Source organism: Carcharodon carcharias, chromosome 17, assembly GCF_017639515.1.
Source record: "Carcharodon carcharias isolate sCarCar2 chromosome 17, sCarCar2.pri, whole genome shotgun sequence".
In the NCBI taxonomy this organism is placed as follows: Eukaryota; Metazoa; Chordata; class Chondrichthyes; order Lamniformes; family Lamnidae; genus Carcharodon; species Carcharodon carcharias.
In genome coordinates, this window is record NC_054483.1 from 15,921,328 (window position 1) to 15,939,304 (window position 17,977).

At 42.3% G+C, this 17,977-nt stretch overlaps 1 protein-coding gene across 50 annotated transcripts in view; it reads right to left on the bottom strand.

The window, feature by feature from the left end:
- The window catches only part of LOC121289984 (calcium/calmodulin-dependent protein kinase type II subunit beta), a 256,532-nt gene that overhangs the window by 93,593 nt on the left and 144,962 nt on the right, over positions 1-17,977 (bottom strand). For 32 of the 50 annotated variants that reach the window (XM_041210031.1, XM_041210029.1, XM_041210033.1 and 29 more), the window contains exons 6-8: positions 12,748-12,820; positions 5,576-5,678; positions 34-117 (exon numbers count right to left, since the gene is read on the bottom strand). In XM_041210031.1, coding sequence (XP_041065965.1) covers positions 34-117; positions 5,576-5,678; positions 12,748-12,820 — 260 coding nt within the window. Of the gene's footprint in view, positions 1-33; positions 118-5,575; positions 5,679-9,497; positions 9,571-12,747; positions 12,821-17,977 lie in introns of all 50 variants that reach the window. The other 18 variants (XM_041210030.1, XM_041210078.1, XM_041210026.1 and 15 more) reach the window with 1 other exon arrangement.

The following is a 17,977-nucleotide window of genomic DNA, read 5'->3' on the forward strand; positions in this document are numbered from 1 at the left end:
GCTTTTATGTCATAGTTGATGCCTTGTACTCACCACATGCCCAGATATCCACTGGCTTCCCATAGGCTTCTTTTCGAAGTACTTCGGGAGAGAGGTAGCCAGGTGTGCCTGCGAAACCTGCAGTCAAGTATTTTGATTTAGGTTTCTCTCCAGTACCTATATACCTATGCCTAATACATCTATAACTAAATCTTCATATTGTAAAAATACAAATTGTAGAAAAACATATTCTATTTAGACTGTGCTGCATGAGTGTGTCATGGACATTAGTCTTCCAAGAGATTCAGTCCAACCTTTTCTCTCACACATCTCTCTATGAAACCTGGTATCATTGATGGTATGACCCAACATCTTCCTTACTGGGCCGAGACATTGTTATTTAAAATTAATTTAATTTAAAATGATTTAAAATTATTTTAAATACATAATTACTAAAGATTAATATGATTAAATATTAATTAAATATAAATTAAATATTTAAAATTTTAAAAATTAGAGAAAAAAAATCACAATTCAGTTAAGAAGCCTGATTCTGGAATCTATGCAAATACAGGTTTCTTGAACAACAACAACAAAAATCTCTTCCTTTCTATTCTCAGTGTTGTGGTGAGTGCAGTTTGCCAGGCACTAAGTAGGGGTGAAACACGCAGGTGATATTACTGTTTACCCAGGTTCATGCAGCATTAGATTCCCCAATGGTCAAGGGTGGGTGATATCAATGTTTGCGTATCTTGGTTGACATTCTCTATGAATCTGCTTGGCCTTCGGAAGGATGAACTGGTGCCTGGTCTAATCGTTACAGCTCTGTCCATTGTGGCCTTGCCTTTCAGTTGAGGTTGGCCAGTGCAGCACCTTTTAGTTTGGGCTGATCAACATCTGTGCTCCTAAAAACCAATTAAATCACTTTTGTCTTTTCCAACTGAAAAAGCCAAGGCTTGCGATGACTGAAGTGAGCAATGAGCAAAGGCAGGAAGAATAGGAGAGAAAACCAAATAAATGAACAGATAATGATCAGATGGGGCCAGGCTTGAGTTTTTAAAAGCCCAGAGCTTGTAGGAAGGAGGGAAGGTTGAAGGAGTGGTGCTGCAAACAAAACAGTAAAGGGTTAGAAAAGTGAGCCTCAATTTTGAACCACTATAACTCATTAGAGCTCTCTCAATTTATCTATCAAGCCACTAGATAAAAGCAAAGTTGGTTGAATGGATGTAGTGGAGGTAATGTTAACCTAACCCACTCAGTGAAGTGACCAGGTCATTCACTACAAGGTGTCAGTTGCGGCTCAGTGATAGCACTTTCGGCTGTCAGAAATTATTCATTCAAATCCTACTTCTAGTGTAATACTGTCAGAGGTCAGATGAGATGTTAGGCCAAATCTACTTATACAGCATAATAACATAATAAAATCTCCCGAAGCAGTTCACAGAAGTGAAAATAGCCAGACAATGGGCAATCACTTGGGTACAGTGATTGAAGGCCAGCTCAAAGGGGCAGGTTGTGACGAAGCCTTTCAAGAAAAGGAGAAAGATAACAGAGCTGAAGGTGTTTCGGTGGAGAGCTCCAGACAATGAGGATGATGGCTCTTCTACCGAAGATAGGAGAGTTTTAAGGACGAAAGAGTAGAGATCACATATAGGGTGGCAGGCTGAAGGAGGTGGCAACAATAGCCAGGAACAAGGCAATGCAAGGAAGAGAGGACAAGGATTTTGAAGACTAAACATGGGGGAATGGTGTTTGATGAGTCAAGGGTGGCAGCAGAGTTAGAGTTGGGTGGAGTCAGCATATATGTGAAGTATGAACCCTCACCCCAAACACTGAAGTACAATGATGTTGAGGAGTAGCAGATAGATAAGAAAAAGGAAGGGACACATTCATGCTACTGTGCATGGATAGAAGTCTTTGTAGGAAATGTCACTTCACTGGGATAGACAAGTGTGGAATCAACCAACTTTTCAAAGTGATTTGCTTTCTTTCAGTGTAGTGCAACAGTGGTGGACCATGACAGATGGGATGCTTAGACTGATGCTGTGCCAGAGAGTGATCAAGGGAAACTGCTTTCTACACCCAGTGTTAACTACCCTCAGTGATTTTACAGAAGGGACTGTCTTAAAACATAATACACATTATTTTGCTTTCATGCATCTGAAAAGCAGCAGCCTTAGATGATGAACCTGATGAAACACTGGTGCCATATTAATACTCGGGCTCTATCAGATATTATAGTCAAGGAATAGGTTTGGCAGTGGTATGAATCAGATATGTCTGATTCACACTACTTCAATCTTGATGAAGCTTAGAATAGTGAGTAAAGTTTGTGAACTCTTTTTTGAAAACATTTTTGAAAGACATGACAAAAAAGACTTTAACCTTTTGCAAAACTTATGCACAACCCTAAACCACATTAGCAAAACCATGCGGAGAGTTGATACGCAAACAAAAAATTATAAACTCTCAAGTAACTGTCTACAGTCACCCAGGACAGACCATGGAACATATAACAACTCAATGCCAAGTTCACAAATCATCTCCTTCTTGCGTACGACATGTTGTAGCTTTACAAGTCTGAGTCAAATTAGATAACCAAGACACAGCACTGTGCTGTTAGGTGGATTGCTTTGAATCCTGAGGCGAATTTTTGTCAGCCACATTTATTCACAATATAATGGACGGTCTGATCTGGGTGACCACAGTCACACGTTGGGCTGTCCTTGAAATTCCATTTGTGGAGGTGGTGTGATGTCCTTGCATGGATAGTGCAGATCCTGATGAGTGTAGACCAGTGTTTCCAAGGGAGCGCGAACCCTGGAGTCTCCACTGTCGGATCACTGGTCAGATCTTTGTTGGTGATTTTGGTGTCATCCTAGAAGTTGTGCCATTTGTCCTTTTTGTCAAAACCAGCATTGCTCAAAGCATTTACAGAGCTCCAGAAAGGTTTGTGTGATTTGGGTCCCATATTCAGTAGGTTCTGAAGTTCCTCAAAAATTGGCAGTTCTGAATTGGCTTCAGTATGGTCAAATTCGTTCAGCATTTTTGCCTTTCAGCTTATGTCAGGAAGTGGGACATTAGTCAGGACTAGGAGCCATTGTACAGGTGTTAATCTCACTGCAGTGAGAGATGACAACATTTACATAGTCCATCCTTCAACATACATAACTCAGTTCACAAATATGAAGGATACATGACAGGCAAACACTCCACTACTCCTGACACAATTATCTGGCTTCACCACCAGAATGTAAAATTGTAACTGTAACTCGACATCTGCACCAGCCTTAACCCGCAGACGAGCGTCACACAACATTTACTATCCACCAACAAGCATTTAATAATAGCTTTGCTGATTTGGCCAAGTGCCTAAATTCTGACCACTTAAACTTGAGGAAAAGCACAGAAATAAAGTGGCCAAAAACATCCAAATAAAACTGGATAAATGGATCTGTTTTCTATAAAAAAAAACTTGTAAATGGAAATTTACCTTCCTTGCTTCCTTATTTCACAACCATCTTGCTCCAGACACCCTTATGTCAGGAGATGTACAGGAGCAGTATGAGCTGGTTCATTCACGTCCTTCCTCAAGGGGAAAACTCACTATGACATCCATCTGCTGCCCTCAAAACTAAGAGCTTGCTGCAAGGGCAAACTGCAGACACAGGCTGGAAAGTCACCATTTGGACCTACACCAACACGCTACCCATTCAAAACAGAAGGCTGAAAACCTGCTCCAACAAATGCAGCAAACCTCTGTACATGGAAACTGAGTGAAACAAGATGAGCAACCAGACTTCCTGTCCAAGGGCTGCCATGTTGATTTTAGTGGAATTTTCATGTGTCCTCATTGTGTAATGAAACAATTAATCTTTTGCATTTTTCACACAGTGAACTAAAGCAGTCAAGTCTTACATCACGAGTCCAGATCAGTTAGACTGAACTGGTTTGTCTTGACTGAAAATGATGCTCCACTGACTGAATTCAATGAAGTTATTAAGAATAAAAAAATTAACACAGAAGAACATAATGTTTTAGACAGAATTAAAAACCTTAATGTATATGGTACAGCCTGTCCAGATGATATCCATCTGACAGTTCTTGGGGAGGAAGGATTCTGTGAACCCTTTGCCCCTATCTTTAGTAGCCGGGATTGTTCCCTTAGACTGGAAGGAAGCTAATGCAGTCCCAATCTTTAAAACAAGATGATAAAAGGTATCCAGATAATTATAAGTTCATCAATTTGATGTCAGTAATCGGGAAGAGACTTGTGGGAATCTTTGGAGACAGAGAATGATATGTTGAGGACACCAAACATGGCTCCAAAAGGAGGTCATAACTTGCTAATTTAATTGTATTTTTGAATAAAGGTACTAGATCTGGGAAGAACAGTAGATATTGTCCACTGAGACTCCGAAGAATTTTTTCATGTGGCACAAGAAGCTTCTCTACCAAGATAAAAGCCATGGGCATTAGTGTCAATCAACTGCACTGGAGAAATGGTTGAAAGTCATTAGGCAAAAAGTGGTGACAGGTGGATTGGGATCTGCTTGCAGTCCAGTTTCCAATATTGTCCCACAGGGATTGTGTTAGGTCTGTTGCAGTTTGCTGCAATGTAGATGTTGGAGTAATTGTATATACCAATGCATATGGTATTGTAATTGTAAAGGACATACCATTTCCTGTATGGAAGAAGAACATGCGTTTATATTGCAGGTTTCACATTCTCAGGATGTCCCCAAGTGCTTCCGAGTCAGCAAAATACATTTGAAGCGTACGTGCTGTTCTGGAGTGGTACTTGAAGCCATGACATCTGATTAAAGATAAGAGAGTGCTACCACTGAGCCAAGGCTGACATGTCATCCAAGAGAATCATCAACCGTGAGATGGGAATACAACAGCATAGCCAGGAGGCTCACCAACAACACTGGAAGCCAACGGACATGATCTGGGATTCAAGAGGAGACATGGAGATATTGGGGCTACTGATTGAACAGCCAGCAGAGTACACAATTGGCAAGTACAAAGTGGATAGAATTTGAAAATTACAGGAAGATCCTCTGGCTGTATTTGAGAGAGACAAGAGAGTTCTCTTTGAAGAGGAAAGGCAAGTTAAATTGAAAGTAACGGAAGGATTGACACATAAAATGGACAGAATGAGAACCGACTTCACTGTATATGACAGAGAGTGGTGACAAATGGAAAACGGAAAACAATTTGCTAATAATTGGAGTAGCTCCAAACGGATCTGAAGATATGTCAGCTATTTACCCAGGACTTGTCATCACTTTGGACAAGGTACATTTTGAACAACTTCGAGGAATTCGACCAGTTTTCCTTAAGGCAGTCCTACTTGGCTCTCCATTTTCTAACTAAATAACAATATACAGTTTCCATTTTAATTCTCATTATTACAAAACTTCATGTTACAAAATATAACACTTGGTGAGGATAAAAATTCTGCTTTTAGCACCAGGAGTTTTGTCTATATCTGGTAATGAAGGCAAGTGACATTTGGCAAGATCACAGCAAAACAGAAACAAATGCGCCAAGTGGCTAGAAAATGTACAGTAAAAGGAACAGCACCACTCACCAAACCATGCCTGCTGTTCCCCTTGAACTTCAATGGCCAAACCGAAGTCAGCTAGCTTCACTGCAGCTCCTTTGCATTTACTGGCTAGGAGTAAATTTTCAGGCTTCGGGTGTGGTTTTTGGTGGAAGGAAAATCGCCATTGTTATGCAACAGAATTCTTAAAACAGGAGCATTCTCTTGATCAAAAAGTCAATCTGTGCTATAAAGCCTTAATTTATTTGAAGAAAACAGCGCTGAGCATTAATGCACGAAGGGATTTCCTCACACTTCAATTGTCTCCATCGTTCTCCTGTGGAGAGGGTCCTGAGTTGGGTCCAGACAATTCAGGTTATGTATAGGTTGCACCACTATATCTCCAAGAATCAGTTAGTAACTACTTCTGCTGGTTAGTGTGTCTAGGTCTAATAGACATAGCTTCAAAACAAGGAAACACTTCTACATGCAAAAGGTAGAAATTTGGAACTCACTTCAGTGAATGCACTTGATGCTAGGTTAATTTTTAATTTTAAATCTGAGGTTGATAAAGAGTTTTGTGAACCAAAGGTATTGAGAATATGGACCAAAGTCAGGTAGATGGAGTTAGGGCACAGGTCAGCATTAATTTCTTGAATGGCGAAACAGGTTTAAGGGGTTGAATGGTCTACACTTGTTTCCTATGTTCAATGCTTAGAAGGACATGAGGCTAGGAGATGACCCGTCAGCCTAGCCTGTCTCAGAGGTGAGGGTGGTTGGTGAGCGACAAATCAGGGTAAATATACTCCTATCTTCATAGCATCCTGAAAGTTCAGACCGGTAATATTCCAGGGTTGATCACTACGCTGTGCTGATCTCGGCTGGTATGGCACTGGATGCACTGTGATTGGCCTCAGAGCCCTGGGCTCCAAGGAGTCAAAAATCATTCAGGATTCTTATCACTCATCATTTGTCTATGCGGATGGAAAGCCAGTCAGGTGAAGAGAGGGCTGGGCTTGATTCTGGCACCCTCAACATTATAGGTCTTGCCAGCACTGGGAGAGAAAATGAAAAGTTGACCAGTGCTTGGGGAACTCGGTCCTGGTGAAACATCAGTTAGAACGGAGGAGGCTGAGTAGTGATATATAGTTGAGGTATACAAAATTATATGAGGCCAAGATAGGCGAGAAAAGAAAGGCCTGTTTCCCCTAGCTGAGTGGTCAATTAGCATGGAGCATATATTTAAGGTGATTGGTAGAAGGATTAGAGGGGACATGAGGAAAACCATTTTCACCCAGAGAGTGGTAGGGTCTGGAATTCACTGCCTAAGTTGGTGGTTGAGGCTGAAATGCTCAACTCATTTACAAGGTACCTGGATCTGCACTTGAAGTGCTGTAATCTACAAGGCTACGGACCAGGTGCTGGAAAGTGGGATTAAAATGAACGGCTTGCTTCTTTTTTCTCTTTTTATGGCTGGCACAGACACAATGGGCTGAAGAGCCTCTTTCTGCACTGTAACTTTTCTATGATTCTATGATTCCTTTAGAACAGATGGAAAGAGGCATAGGAGACATTTGTACTTTCAACGTCAATTTTTTAAAAATGATTTTGTTTGTTAATAGATTAAAGTAATTAAATACAGCCAAATAATCAATGGCACAAAATTTCTTAATTTCATAAGCAGTTATGCCAGGTAGTGAGCTGCTCAAAATACTTGGAGCATGAATATGTTCCCAGGCCAACAGAAAGTCCGGTACTTCAAGCTCGAAACTGACTCACCAGACAAGCATAACTTAGAGTAAGTCACCTTGTACTCCTCTAGGAATGGGCTTGTGTGCAGTCCTTGTTGTCTGTGCGTGTTTGGGGTGGGGCTGGTGAAGTTCCGGCAGCGGTGGCACATACGCTGTGCAACTTGGGGATGAGTCAGACCATGATCCTTCCAGGGAGGGGCAGGTTAGAAAGTAATGTCAACCTCTGGGGAAGGGTATGTCCCCCATGTACCCCAGGAGGGGAAAGGAAATACAAAGCTACTGGTTTACCAGTAAGAATGTGCAGGCCTTTGGACAATGCCACCCTTGTGCTGATTAAGTGGGATTATTGCCCTCAGGAAAGACGGGATAAAACTAATTTGTTGAGAAAAAATGAGTAACCCCCCCCCCACCACCAACCCACACTTAACATCAGAACTAAACTAAAGATGATCGATTGGTGATTTAAAATAATTATTTGGGATTGTGTGAAGTAACGCATATCATAAATGAACTTGAGAGGTCACCAAATCCTGGGCCTGAGTTCTTCAGTTTGTAGGCAGCAGCAGGCTTGGGAGCTGTCACCTTTTGAAGGATCCACGAATTAACCGTCAGATGCAATGTCTCATGCACCATGAAGAACTCATAAAGCATTGAGATACTCCCAATATTTATACATGTCACGAGATACTAAAAAGGCAAATTTAACATACACAAAAAAAGCTTTCATCAACACTGTGTGTGTCTTTTACACACACAAATACTTGTGTACAGTTATTTACTTATCAAAAACCTTATTTACTGTTTTTTACTCTGTAAAATATATATAATATATTTTTGATATAAATGTGCATAACCTTGCAATTAGAAGCACACATTCTGATCTAAAGCAGCCATGCTATTTCCAGCACATCCCATTGGCAGAATTTCCCAGCCAAAAGACACATGCAAGCAGGGGCAGGGCCACCAAAGCCTCAAGCCTTGTTAGAGAGAACTGGTAATTTTAACACGGGTTTTCTACGACGTCCCTCTTCAAACCCCCTCCACCCTCCCCACTCACCAACCAAAAACTTGGGTATGTTGAACCATGACGTGCAGCACAATGCAGTGGGTGCTGGTTCTCAGTCAACATTCACACACACAGTGCCCCAAATCTATTACTGGTGCTTCTAAACACCACACCTCTGCATTCACTGGAGTTACTGCTCCATTCTTTTCTTTTCTTTTGCAAGTCCCCATGTGGGTGGCTTGGATGTCTAAATGAGAGCACTGGATATCGACATGTACAAGGTCCACCTGCAATCAGCCATAAGGCCAAAATTATATCCTGTTTCTGACCCTCAATGAAAAAAAAATCAATCAGATTAACCCTTGCAATATCAGTCACATTTGTCATGATATCAAGTTAAAGAAAACTAAGCTGGGCTTTTAAGGCAATGTGAACCCCAAAACTCTGTTCATATAATAAACTGGACTGCGCTAAATTATCAGTCCGACTGGCTATCAAGACAAGGACGAATTAACATTTCAACAAGTGGCTTTAAGGCATTTTCTCACATCTTGGAGACTCCCCCACGATGCCCCCCGACAAAGAGAGGAACACACAACGCTCTAGCCACTTGCTTGGAAGGAACCCACCCTTGAGTATCAGGCCTCTTCTTCTACCAGCTCACCCTCCCGAAACTCAGCTTGGCCTGGTTGAGTTCAGAAACTCCTCAGGTTGTGCAGCACCAATCAAGACATTCTTAGCTAACTGAGAATGATTGAAGATCAACCCAAGAGAGTTGGAGGTGGGCAACCTGCTCAGCTGAAAAGGCCTGGCAGCATGGCACTTTTCTGGGTTTCTCTCTGTCGATGTGTTAAGCTTAGAAACAATTTATTCATGTTATCAATTCCAAGTTCATCACAAACCCCCAATATCACTTTATGTATGTTTAAAATACCAACTTTACCATAACTCTGATAAAGTTAGAAGGTGCTTTCATACAGGTCTTTGCCAGAGTTTTACTGTTGCATCTATTTCCCCCTCAGCACCCCCATAAAATTCCCCAAAAAGAATGACCTGGCAGAGAATTAGAAAGACGAGCCCTGAATTCGTGTTCCGTGTTAAAATTACCAGTGCAACGGAGCTGCAAAGAAATTGAAAATAGTTTACCAGAATATGTAAAAGACACAACTTGCTAGGGTTACAATCTCGCCATCATTACTACAGTACAACTCACCTTCAGGTCTCGATGGACAACACCCATTTGGTGGCAGTGCAGTACGGCCTCCAGGATCTGTTGAATGCAATGACTGCATGCAAACACCAGGGGGCGTGTTAGTTGCAGGTGAGTCTCACATGGCACAGACTGGCGCTCTCTCTCAAAAAACAAGTCTCAGCAAAATGCCAGGCCAGGGCAAAGCAGGAGTAACCCAGAGCTGGCTCAATCCAGCAGGCAAACCGCAACAGAACCACCTTTTTGAATCGTTACTCAATGGCTAAGGGGGCTGGGGTGGGGTAAAAATTGGCCCATTGTTGTCACTGGATCGCTTTAATTCTAAATTAAATGGCCATCCTATGAAGGCAGTTTTCAGCTGACATGGGATCTGCTTTAAATGGTGATTTTCACTTTTGAGGAACAGTCTCATGGACTAAACACAGATTTACAAACACACATACACATGCACTGATTGGGTCCTAAGTGCTTTTCCTGGACTGAAAGTGTGACCCAAAGCCAGCCTGCTCGGCAGCCTCATTCTCCGGTTAGTTATCTGGGAGTAGAAGCTAATTATGGAAAGAATACCCACCTGACCCCAGCCCCCCACCCCCGACCCCACGATTCCCTTCTCCTCTACCTCCTCCACCGCTGACCAGAGCAATGCGGACTCATCTACCATCATCTCTCTTAGATAGAACCAGACCAAGCCAAATATTCACCCCACCAGAATAAAGAGGCTGGAATCAAATTTAAAACCTGGCACCTCACTCACCAGTGCTCTATTGTGATCCACCCCACTCCGCAGCCTGCTGAATTAGAATATATATTTAGGAGATAAAGCAGAACCTGAGTTAAGAATTGAGTAGCCATAAATAATGATCACTGTAACTAAGACTTGTGGTACAGAAATGTATCTACCACTCAGCCCCCAGAAGTTGCTCGCCTTAAACTCCCAACTCTGCTCAGCCCCAAGAAATCACTTGATACAAACCTCTCCCGTGGTTCCCTCACTGTCATAATGCTCATTTCAAACAAATTTCGTTAATCAGTATGTAATGTTAAATGGTACTTAGATGGCTGCCAACGAACATTGCAGTTCCTGCACCTTCCACCCAAGCTTCCACTGTCAGTCCAAGACCCAAAGAGTTCAAACCAATATCTCACTGAGACCAGGTATCATGAGAATTTTTTTTTTTCAAGCCAAAAACTTTTCACGAATTGTGCGGCCATGATTTCACAAACACACTGTGCTGACTCTGGGACCATTAGAGATTATGCTTAATGGGTTCAACAAATGGTTAAAGTGTCTGTTGCAGAATGTGAAAACTAGACTGCCATATGACACCACAGAATATTCATGGTTCAAAAACTTACGGAGAGAGGATTAGCAATTGTGTCCATACAAAAGAGCTTTTAACACTCATCTTAGTTTATTGAAATATTGCAAACATATGATCTGCAGCTTGGTAAACTATGGCATGGCCCTTGGTGGTAATTTGGGAGCTGAAACAGTTTTTAATAAAAGGCACCAAACCAGGGATGATCCACTGGGAGAAGAACGATGCTTAGCACTTGCTGAGGTCGTCATGAGTTAAAAGAATAAAGTGCTGGGAGAGTTAGGGATGGAAAGTGAAAGATAGTTGGCCTCAGGAGAGGTTTCACAGGGAAACAAGGCCTCAACAGTCACTCATGATGGACAGATAGAGGATCATCAATTGGTCACCACCTTGGACCTCAAAAGTGCTATCAAGAGAAAACAATGCAAACAAAATCTCAACGTTACTCATTAAAAATGAATATCAAAACACTGTCTTAAAATGAACAATTTTACTTGGGGAAAGGGATTGGAAAGGAATCGGAATTGTTCAGACTGGAGGGTGCAGAAGGTACACTAAATGCCACGTTCATCAGTGAGAGTTAACCATGCAATAAACTTGCTGTAGCCTTTCCCACAGTCATGTGAAATGCTCAACCCCTTTCAGCTATTGGGGTTAGCCATTATTATTAGCAGGGCACTATGTATTCCATGTCAAAGAACAAACACACTTCAACAGAGGAAAAACATTGGCTTGGCAAATTTATTTTCTGCTGGTGAAGGAAGCATCTGTCCCCACCCACCCACCTCCCCCCAACTCCCACTCAGCTGGAGCAGAGACTGCATCAATTTCTTAATCTGCGAAATATCAAGTGCTGGCCTTGAAGGTCCAAAACAACCTATGCCCTGCAGTACGAACCCAGTGTTGGCACTCAGTTCTCTGAAAGCCGATCAGTGTTGACACTCTGTGACCTGCAAGCCAATCCCATGATTGAATCCCATGTCCTGAACCCCAATTCTACTGTTGACCTTGATTGGCCTGTAGACTGACCCCATTACTGATCCTCAGTCAACTGCATACCAACCCCAATCGTGACCTGCAGTGGCCTGCACTCCGATCCCACTGTTGATCCTCAGTGACCTGCACTCTGAACCTAATGTCAAGACTCAGTGCCTGCACTCCGACCCCAATGTTGAGACTCAGTGCCTGCACTCCGACCCCAATGTTGAGACTCAGTGCCCTGCAAGCAGATCCCAATGTTGAACCAAAGTGCGCTTATCATTTAATATAAGTATTTGGTTGAAATCCAGGTTGTTGCAGCTGCCACAAGGAAGCAGAATTGGTTCTAAGCTCATGCTTGGCCCTGGCCACAAACCAGTCTGTGCTTCTCTTAAAGAACATTGTCAAGAGCAATAAAGCATGACAGACTCAAGAAGGGTGGGAGGGGTGGAAGTGCAATCGTGCCCTTGAAGTCTCAAAGGTCATGAGGGGGCAACACTTTTCAAAACAATATTTTTACTTTAAATATGGCAAGATTTGTGGGGGTGGGCATACTGTTTCCAATACGCGCAGCAAGTTTTCACTGCAGCACCGATTCATTTTTTTTGACCTTGCACACAGGGTGATGGAAATGTGAGCAAAGGCGGAGGGGAGTGGAGTGGTTGGAGACAAGAGTAACGCTGATCATTATTTTGTTTTCCCCAGTCAATTTCCATTCGATTGCCTGTCACGGCTGAGTACCCGAGAGACTTTTGGGAATGGTAGTGATAGCCATGCAAAGTAAGTCTTTTTCAAAAAAAGGTAAAATAACGACACAAAAGAGGACAAACAATAAAAAGAGGCAGAAGAAACTCTGCACCTGTAAACGTGACACGATTTTAGACTCAAGCGTATCATTATTTTAATTTTTTTTTGGTTCTTTTTCTTCATTTCTGTAAACGTTAGAAGATACTGACCTTCAGGTCCCTGTGTACTATGTCATGTTGGTGAATATGATTAACACTGTCTAGAATCTGATGAATACAGTGACTGTAAAACAAAGCGGGACAAGGAGAGACAAGTGGGGGAGGGGGAGTGGTAAGGAGAGGGAGGGGGAGAACCATAGGACTAGTGAATGTTGTGGAAGTGAAGAGGAGAATCGTCACAGAGGAGGAAGAAACGGACAGTTTTTTTTTGCACAACAGACATCCACGTAGCGTGAGAAGAATGCCAGGTTACATACCCTGGCAACTCTCACTTCTTTTGGCTTCAAACCTCACACAGTTAAGCAAGACATAAATCTACCAAGAACACAAAGAGTGGAACCGTTTCTAAGGTAATTTCTGACTGGCATGACTCACAGATTTTTAAACAAATGTCAAGGCAGTGATCTTGAAACCAACCTGATTCATTGGCATAGGACCTCGGTAGGCAACCAATTCTCTCCAGCAAAATAAATCAAAACAAAATATCCAGTTGGAAAAGGCCAGTAGCCTCCTTAAAAGTTACACAGACTTATTTGCAGTTTGCTCCTAGTTTAATGGCTATGCTCTTTTTAATTCCGATTCTCATGCAAAATAAAAACCCAAGAAGTCCCAAGTGCTCACTTTCTTATATTATATGGCTGACTGGAGGTGAGGCTGGAAGGCTCCCATGCCTGGGCCACAACCACGCCTGGAATGATTAGCTGGGTGTGTCTTAAATACACTGTCAGGTTGATCACTCTTGCCTGACCGACTGCACAAAAGTGGCCGTGATAGGTGGAGCACTCTTTCTCTACTCCCTTCCACTGCTCTCCTCCCTTCATGCTTCAATTTGGGAAACAGAAAACATCAATGCATCAAAATCCTTGTAACAATAAGCAAGAACCAGCTGGCCTCACATGGAGTTGCCCTCTGGACAATCCAGCCAAACTGTTTAGCTGTGAAACAGTGTTTTTGCCTCCTCAATCTGCTGAAGAACACTTTGTGGGAAACTGGGTGATCGCAAGTGCCTTAAGTGAATTAGAAGTCATCAAATCGCTTCTAACTTCTGGACTCTAGTTCAAAGGAAGCCAGCATGGCCTGCCTGGATGTTTTTTTGTTCCTTTTGAAGAAACATCATTTGGTATCTACCAAAGGTAGATGTCATCAATGTAACAAATTCATATGAGACTCAAAACATATAGACAAGCAGATCGACTGTGGAATTGCTCAGGGAGTCGAGGCATAGGATGTTTTATATCAATTGGGATTTTTATCCACAAGATGTGACTGGAATAATGTATGCACAAGACTTCGAACAGAACACTCAATCTTCCATTGAACTGTACGCAACAGTTAAGTCACACAACTTCAAGTGAAGGAGGCATGGAGGTTAAGGAGCCAGGGATAAAAAAAAGACTAGGACACACAGTCCCACGCAGCGTCCATCATGTAAACAATCTTTATTTTTACTTTTTCCATTATAAATTCCTTTCAGGACGTCCCAAAGTGCTTTAAAGCCAACGAATAAATGTTCAAGTGAAATCAGTGTTGTGCTGTAGGCAAACATGGAAGCTAGTTTCTAGAAAGCAAAAAGCCACAGACAGCAATAGAAAAGCAAAATACTGCACCAGCTGGAAATCGGAAATAAAACCAGAATATGCTGCAAATGCTCAGAATGGCTGGCAGCATCTGTGCAGACAGAAAGATGGTTCCACAGACCTGAAACATTAACTCTTTTTCTCTCTCCACAGATTCCTTCACACCTATGAGTGTTTCCCGCACTTTGTTTATGTTCCACAAACAGCAATGAGAAATACATCAAGATAATCTGCTGGTTGAAGGATAAGTATTGGCCTGGTCACCGGGAGAACTCCACTGCCCTTTGAATAGTGCTATATGGTCTTTTCTGCCCACCTGAGATGCCACTCCCACCACTGCCACACTCTCAGTATTGCACTGGGAATTTCATCCGTGATTATGTGCTCTGGTCACAGGAATGGGACTTGAATCCATAACCTTTTGACTCAGAGGCAACACTGAAGCACTTCCACTGGGAAAAGGATGTAATTACACCCTTTCCAAGTTTACATAGACAGTTTCTAAATATGGTCAGAGAAATTTATTGCAGAACAAGTTGACAAGTGCATGCAGATATCAAATGGACTCTATCTCAAAGTTCTAAACAAAATTTTGCAGAGTGATAAATATCAGGGCAGAGGGAGACTGGCCAAATGGGCTGCAATGTTCCGTTACAAATAAGAGATAGGAACTGGCTTGGAAGTAGTTATCGAGCTTAAATCTACAAGGAACATAAAATAATACAGTCCTTAGTGAGAAGTGATTTTAATAGAGGGATAAAGGGGCTTTTTAACCTGTTCTGAAAAATATTTCACAACTATCTTCTTCAATAAAAAGTCCTACCTTTCTTCATGCAGTATTTTTGCCCCAAAGAACGGTGTTAGGGTTATTACAGAATGAAACAGGCCAAATATTTCCAGAGGATACATCAATTCAGATCTCGGCTGCGCGCCTGAACAATTTTGCTTCACCAATCCCATCTTTCTTTCATATAAAGATGGCTCTGACTGATTGCAGATATACTTATTTGTGAACCGTACTTTTGGCCTTTACCCCTGCCCAGCTGTTCAAGCCACGGAGGTCTCAGGGGGAGCCCAGAATTGGCCTCCAACATCTCAGTTTGAAACACACTTTGGACTGGGCCTTGCAAAGTGGCTTTTCTTGCAATGGTGTCAGCCATGGCTCAGTTAGGAATACATTCACCTCTGGGTTCAAATGCCCCTGCAGGAACTTGAGCACAAAAATCTCAACTGAGGGAGCATTGCACTGTCAGCGGTGCTGTTGTTTGGATGAACCATTAAACCAAGGCCCCGTCTCAGATGGATGTAGATGATCACCTTGCACTATTCAAAGACCAGCAGGTGAATTCTCCCCACTGTCCTGGTCAATACTTATCCTTCAACCAACATCATGAAAACAGGTGATCTGGTCATTCTCACATTTGCTGTTTGTGGGAGTTTGCTGTGTGAAAATTGTCTGCTGCGTACATTACAACAGTAACTATAGTTCATTGGCTGTAAAGCACTTGGGAAGGTGCTACTTGAATGCAAGTCTTTCTTTTCCTCTTTCTCTCACTTCAAGTGTAAAAAGGGATATAATCAGCCAAGGATGCTGCAGCGCTCTTGGGCTTGACAATCAGAGCGCTGGGTACCTGGCTAAGCAATTCCTTCGACGCTCCCCTGCTTGCTCACCCTGGATCGAGGAGGCTAAATGCAGCCACATGCCACTCTGGCTGTGATAAATTGAAGAGACTGGGGTTGAGGACTGGCTGTGTAAAGACCCTGACCTCCTCACCCACCCGAGTGCCTCGGGCAGTGGGGCAGGAAACTGGAAATCGTGGGTGGCCGAGGCTTTAAATACTAGTCAGGAAAAATAAAGGCAGCATTTGTTAATGGGTTGTAAAAACTGTGATTTACAACAATGATGATGGGGGAACACTTTGTTTGAAACAAAATCTCTTTAGCCTTTCTATCACCTCAAATGTAAAACAAAAGGCTATCTTGTTCTACTCTAATGATTATAATTAAATGCTGAGCATCACTTGAGAGAGGCAGTTTTGAAAAGACCAAATTATACATTATTGTATTGGACCAGTGAGGCTAACAGCCTATTTGTTTTTAAACAATGCTGTATAACAAGACTCTAGCAAATAATACATAAAGTGGTGCTGTAGTCCTTGTACAAATTAAGTACAAGTCAATTATCACTGTTAAGCAGCCCACTTTCTTCACCTCTTGGTTATTGCTGGCCAACGAGCCAATCAATTTGAAGCTTGGTCATGTGAGCAGCCTTTCCATGAACCCGTGAATAATCACTTGGAAAACACGGTTTAGTGTAGTCACAGTTTGTAACCCTTCGACTCATTCTGGTCCTTGGAGCCTGGGTACATCAGAACAACAACACGAGAAGGGAAGCCATCTCCTATAGGGGATCGCTCCAGTAAGACATGCATTTAAATCTTCCCCAGCACAGATGACAATTTAAGGGAGCAATGCAAAGGCACAGTTTAACCTCTCCCATTGATTTTTTTTTTTACAGGATTAATTAATTAACAAAGAACGTCATTGTTTTTGAGCTATGTCTTAGCCCTGAATGGAAAATGAATAAACGTTCACTGATTTGGGAAAGGAGAGAAGGATGCTGAGAGAACCAGGCACCAAATGCCCAACATTGAGAAGTGCAAAGTGCAAGGGGTTGGAAAGTCACCTCAAGCACTATGCTGACAACTAAGAAATAAGTGCAGGTAGAGGTTAACTCTCTGGGAGGGACAGTGCACCTCAGTGGATCACCTCCATTGGGGTTGTCTCCCATGTGGGCTCAACCATAATTGGGCATGCTTCCACCATTGATGGTGCGCTGCAACCATCTCTGGGGTTAGCTAGGAAAACCACAGGGAAGATAATTCATCACCTGAAATTGCTAAGCTTTGTCATTGCACTGATAACTGAAGGTGACCCTCCTACTCAAGGGAGACCAGAGCCAGGGGCCCTCAGATCAGATACACCATCAGTGGGCATTCAATAAAGTAAATTAAGAACAGGGTGCAGGCCACATGTCAACTTGGGAGATTGTGATATGAGTGCTAGAACCCTCCAGCACTCACTGAGGTAAATCCTTTCAAGTGGGACTGTGCAGGTTATCGTAGATGGACAGATGCAATTACCATGTCTCAACAGTAACAAACCCAGCCATCAAGCCTCGTTCTGCCATCTCTGCAAACTACAAATTTCAACCTTGTAAACACAAATTTAAGAGAGTCCAGGTATCAGAAATTACCTTACTCTTCCTCCCAAGTTCACTCAAGATTTAAAAAAAAGCAAAATTCTTCTTTTTATTAACATCGGAGACACGAGGGGAAAACAGCACAGAAAACATTCGGAAGTGAGGTCATCACAGATGTGAAGATGCACAAGCACAGTAAAACACACAAAGAAACAGCTTGAGGTGCAAAAAGAATGAGATTAAAATTACACAAGTAAAGGCCAATGTGTTGTATTACTGGATATTTGAAAACCTAGACCAATAGACTGAGTGCAAGAGAGACAGCCCATTCCCCAATCTCAGCAAAAGTTTAAGGGACCATCCACTTTGTCAGTTTTCCTTGTACAACACTTATTGAAGAGTGAACTCTTAACAGTGTCACCACCACCCCACCCCATTCCCC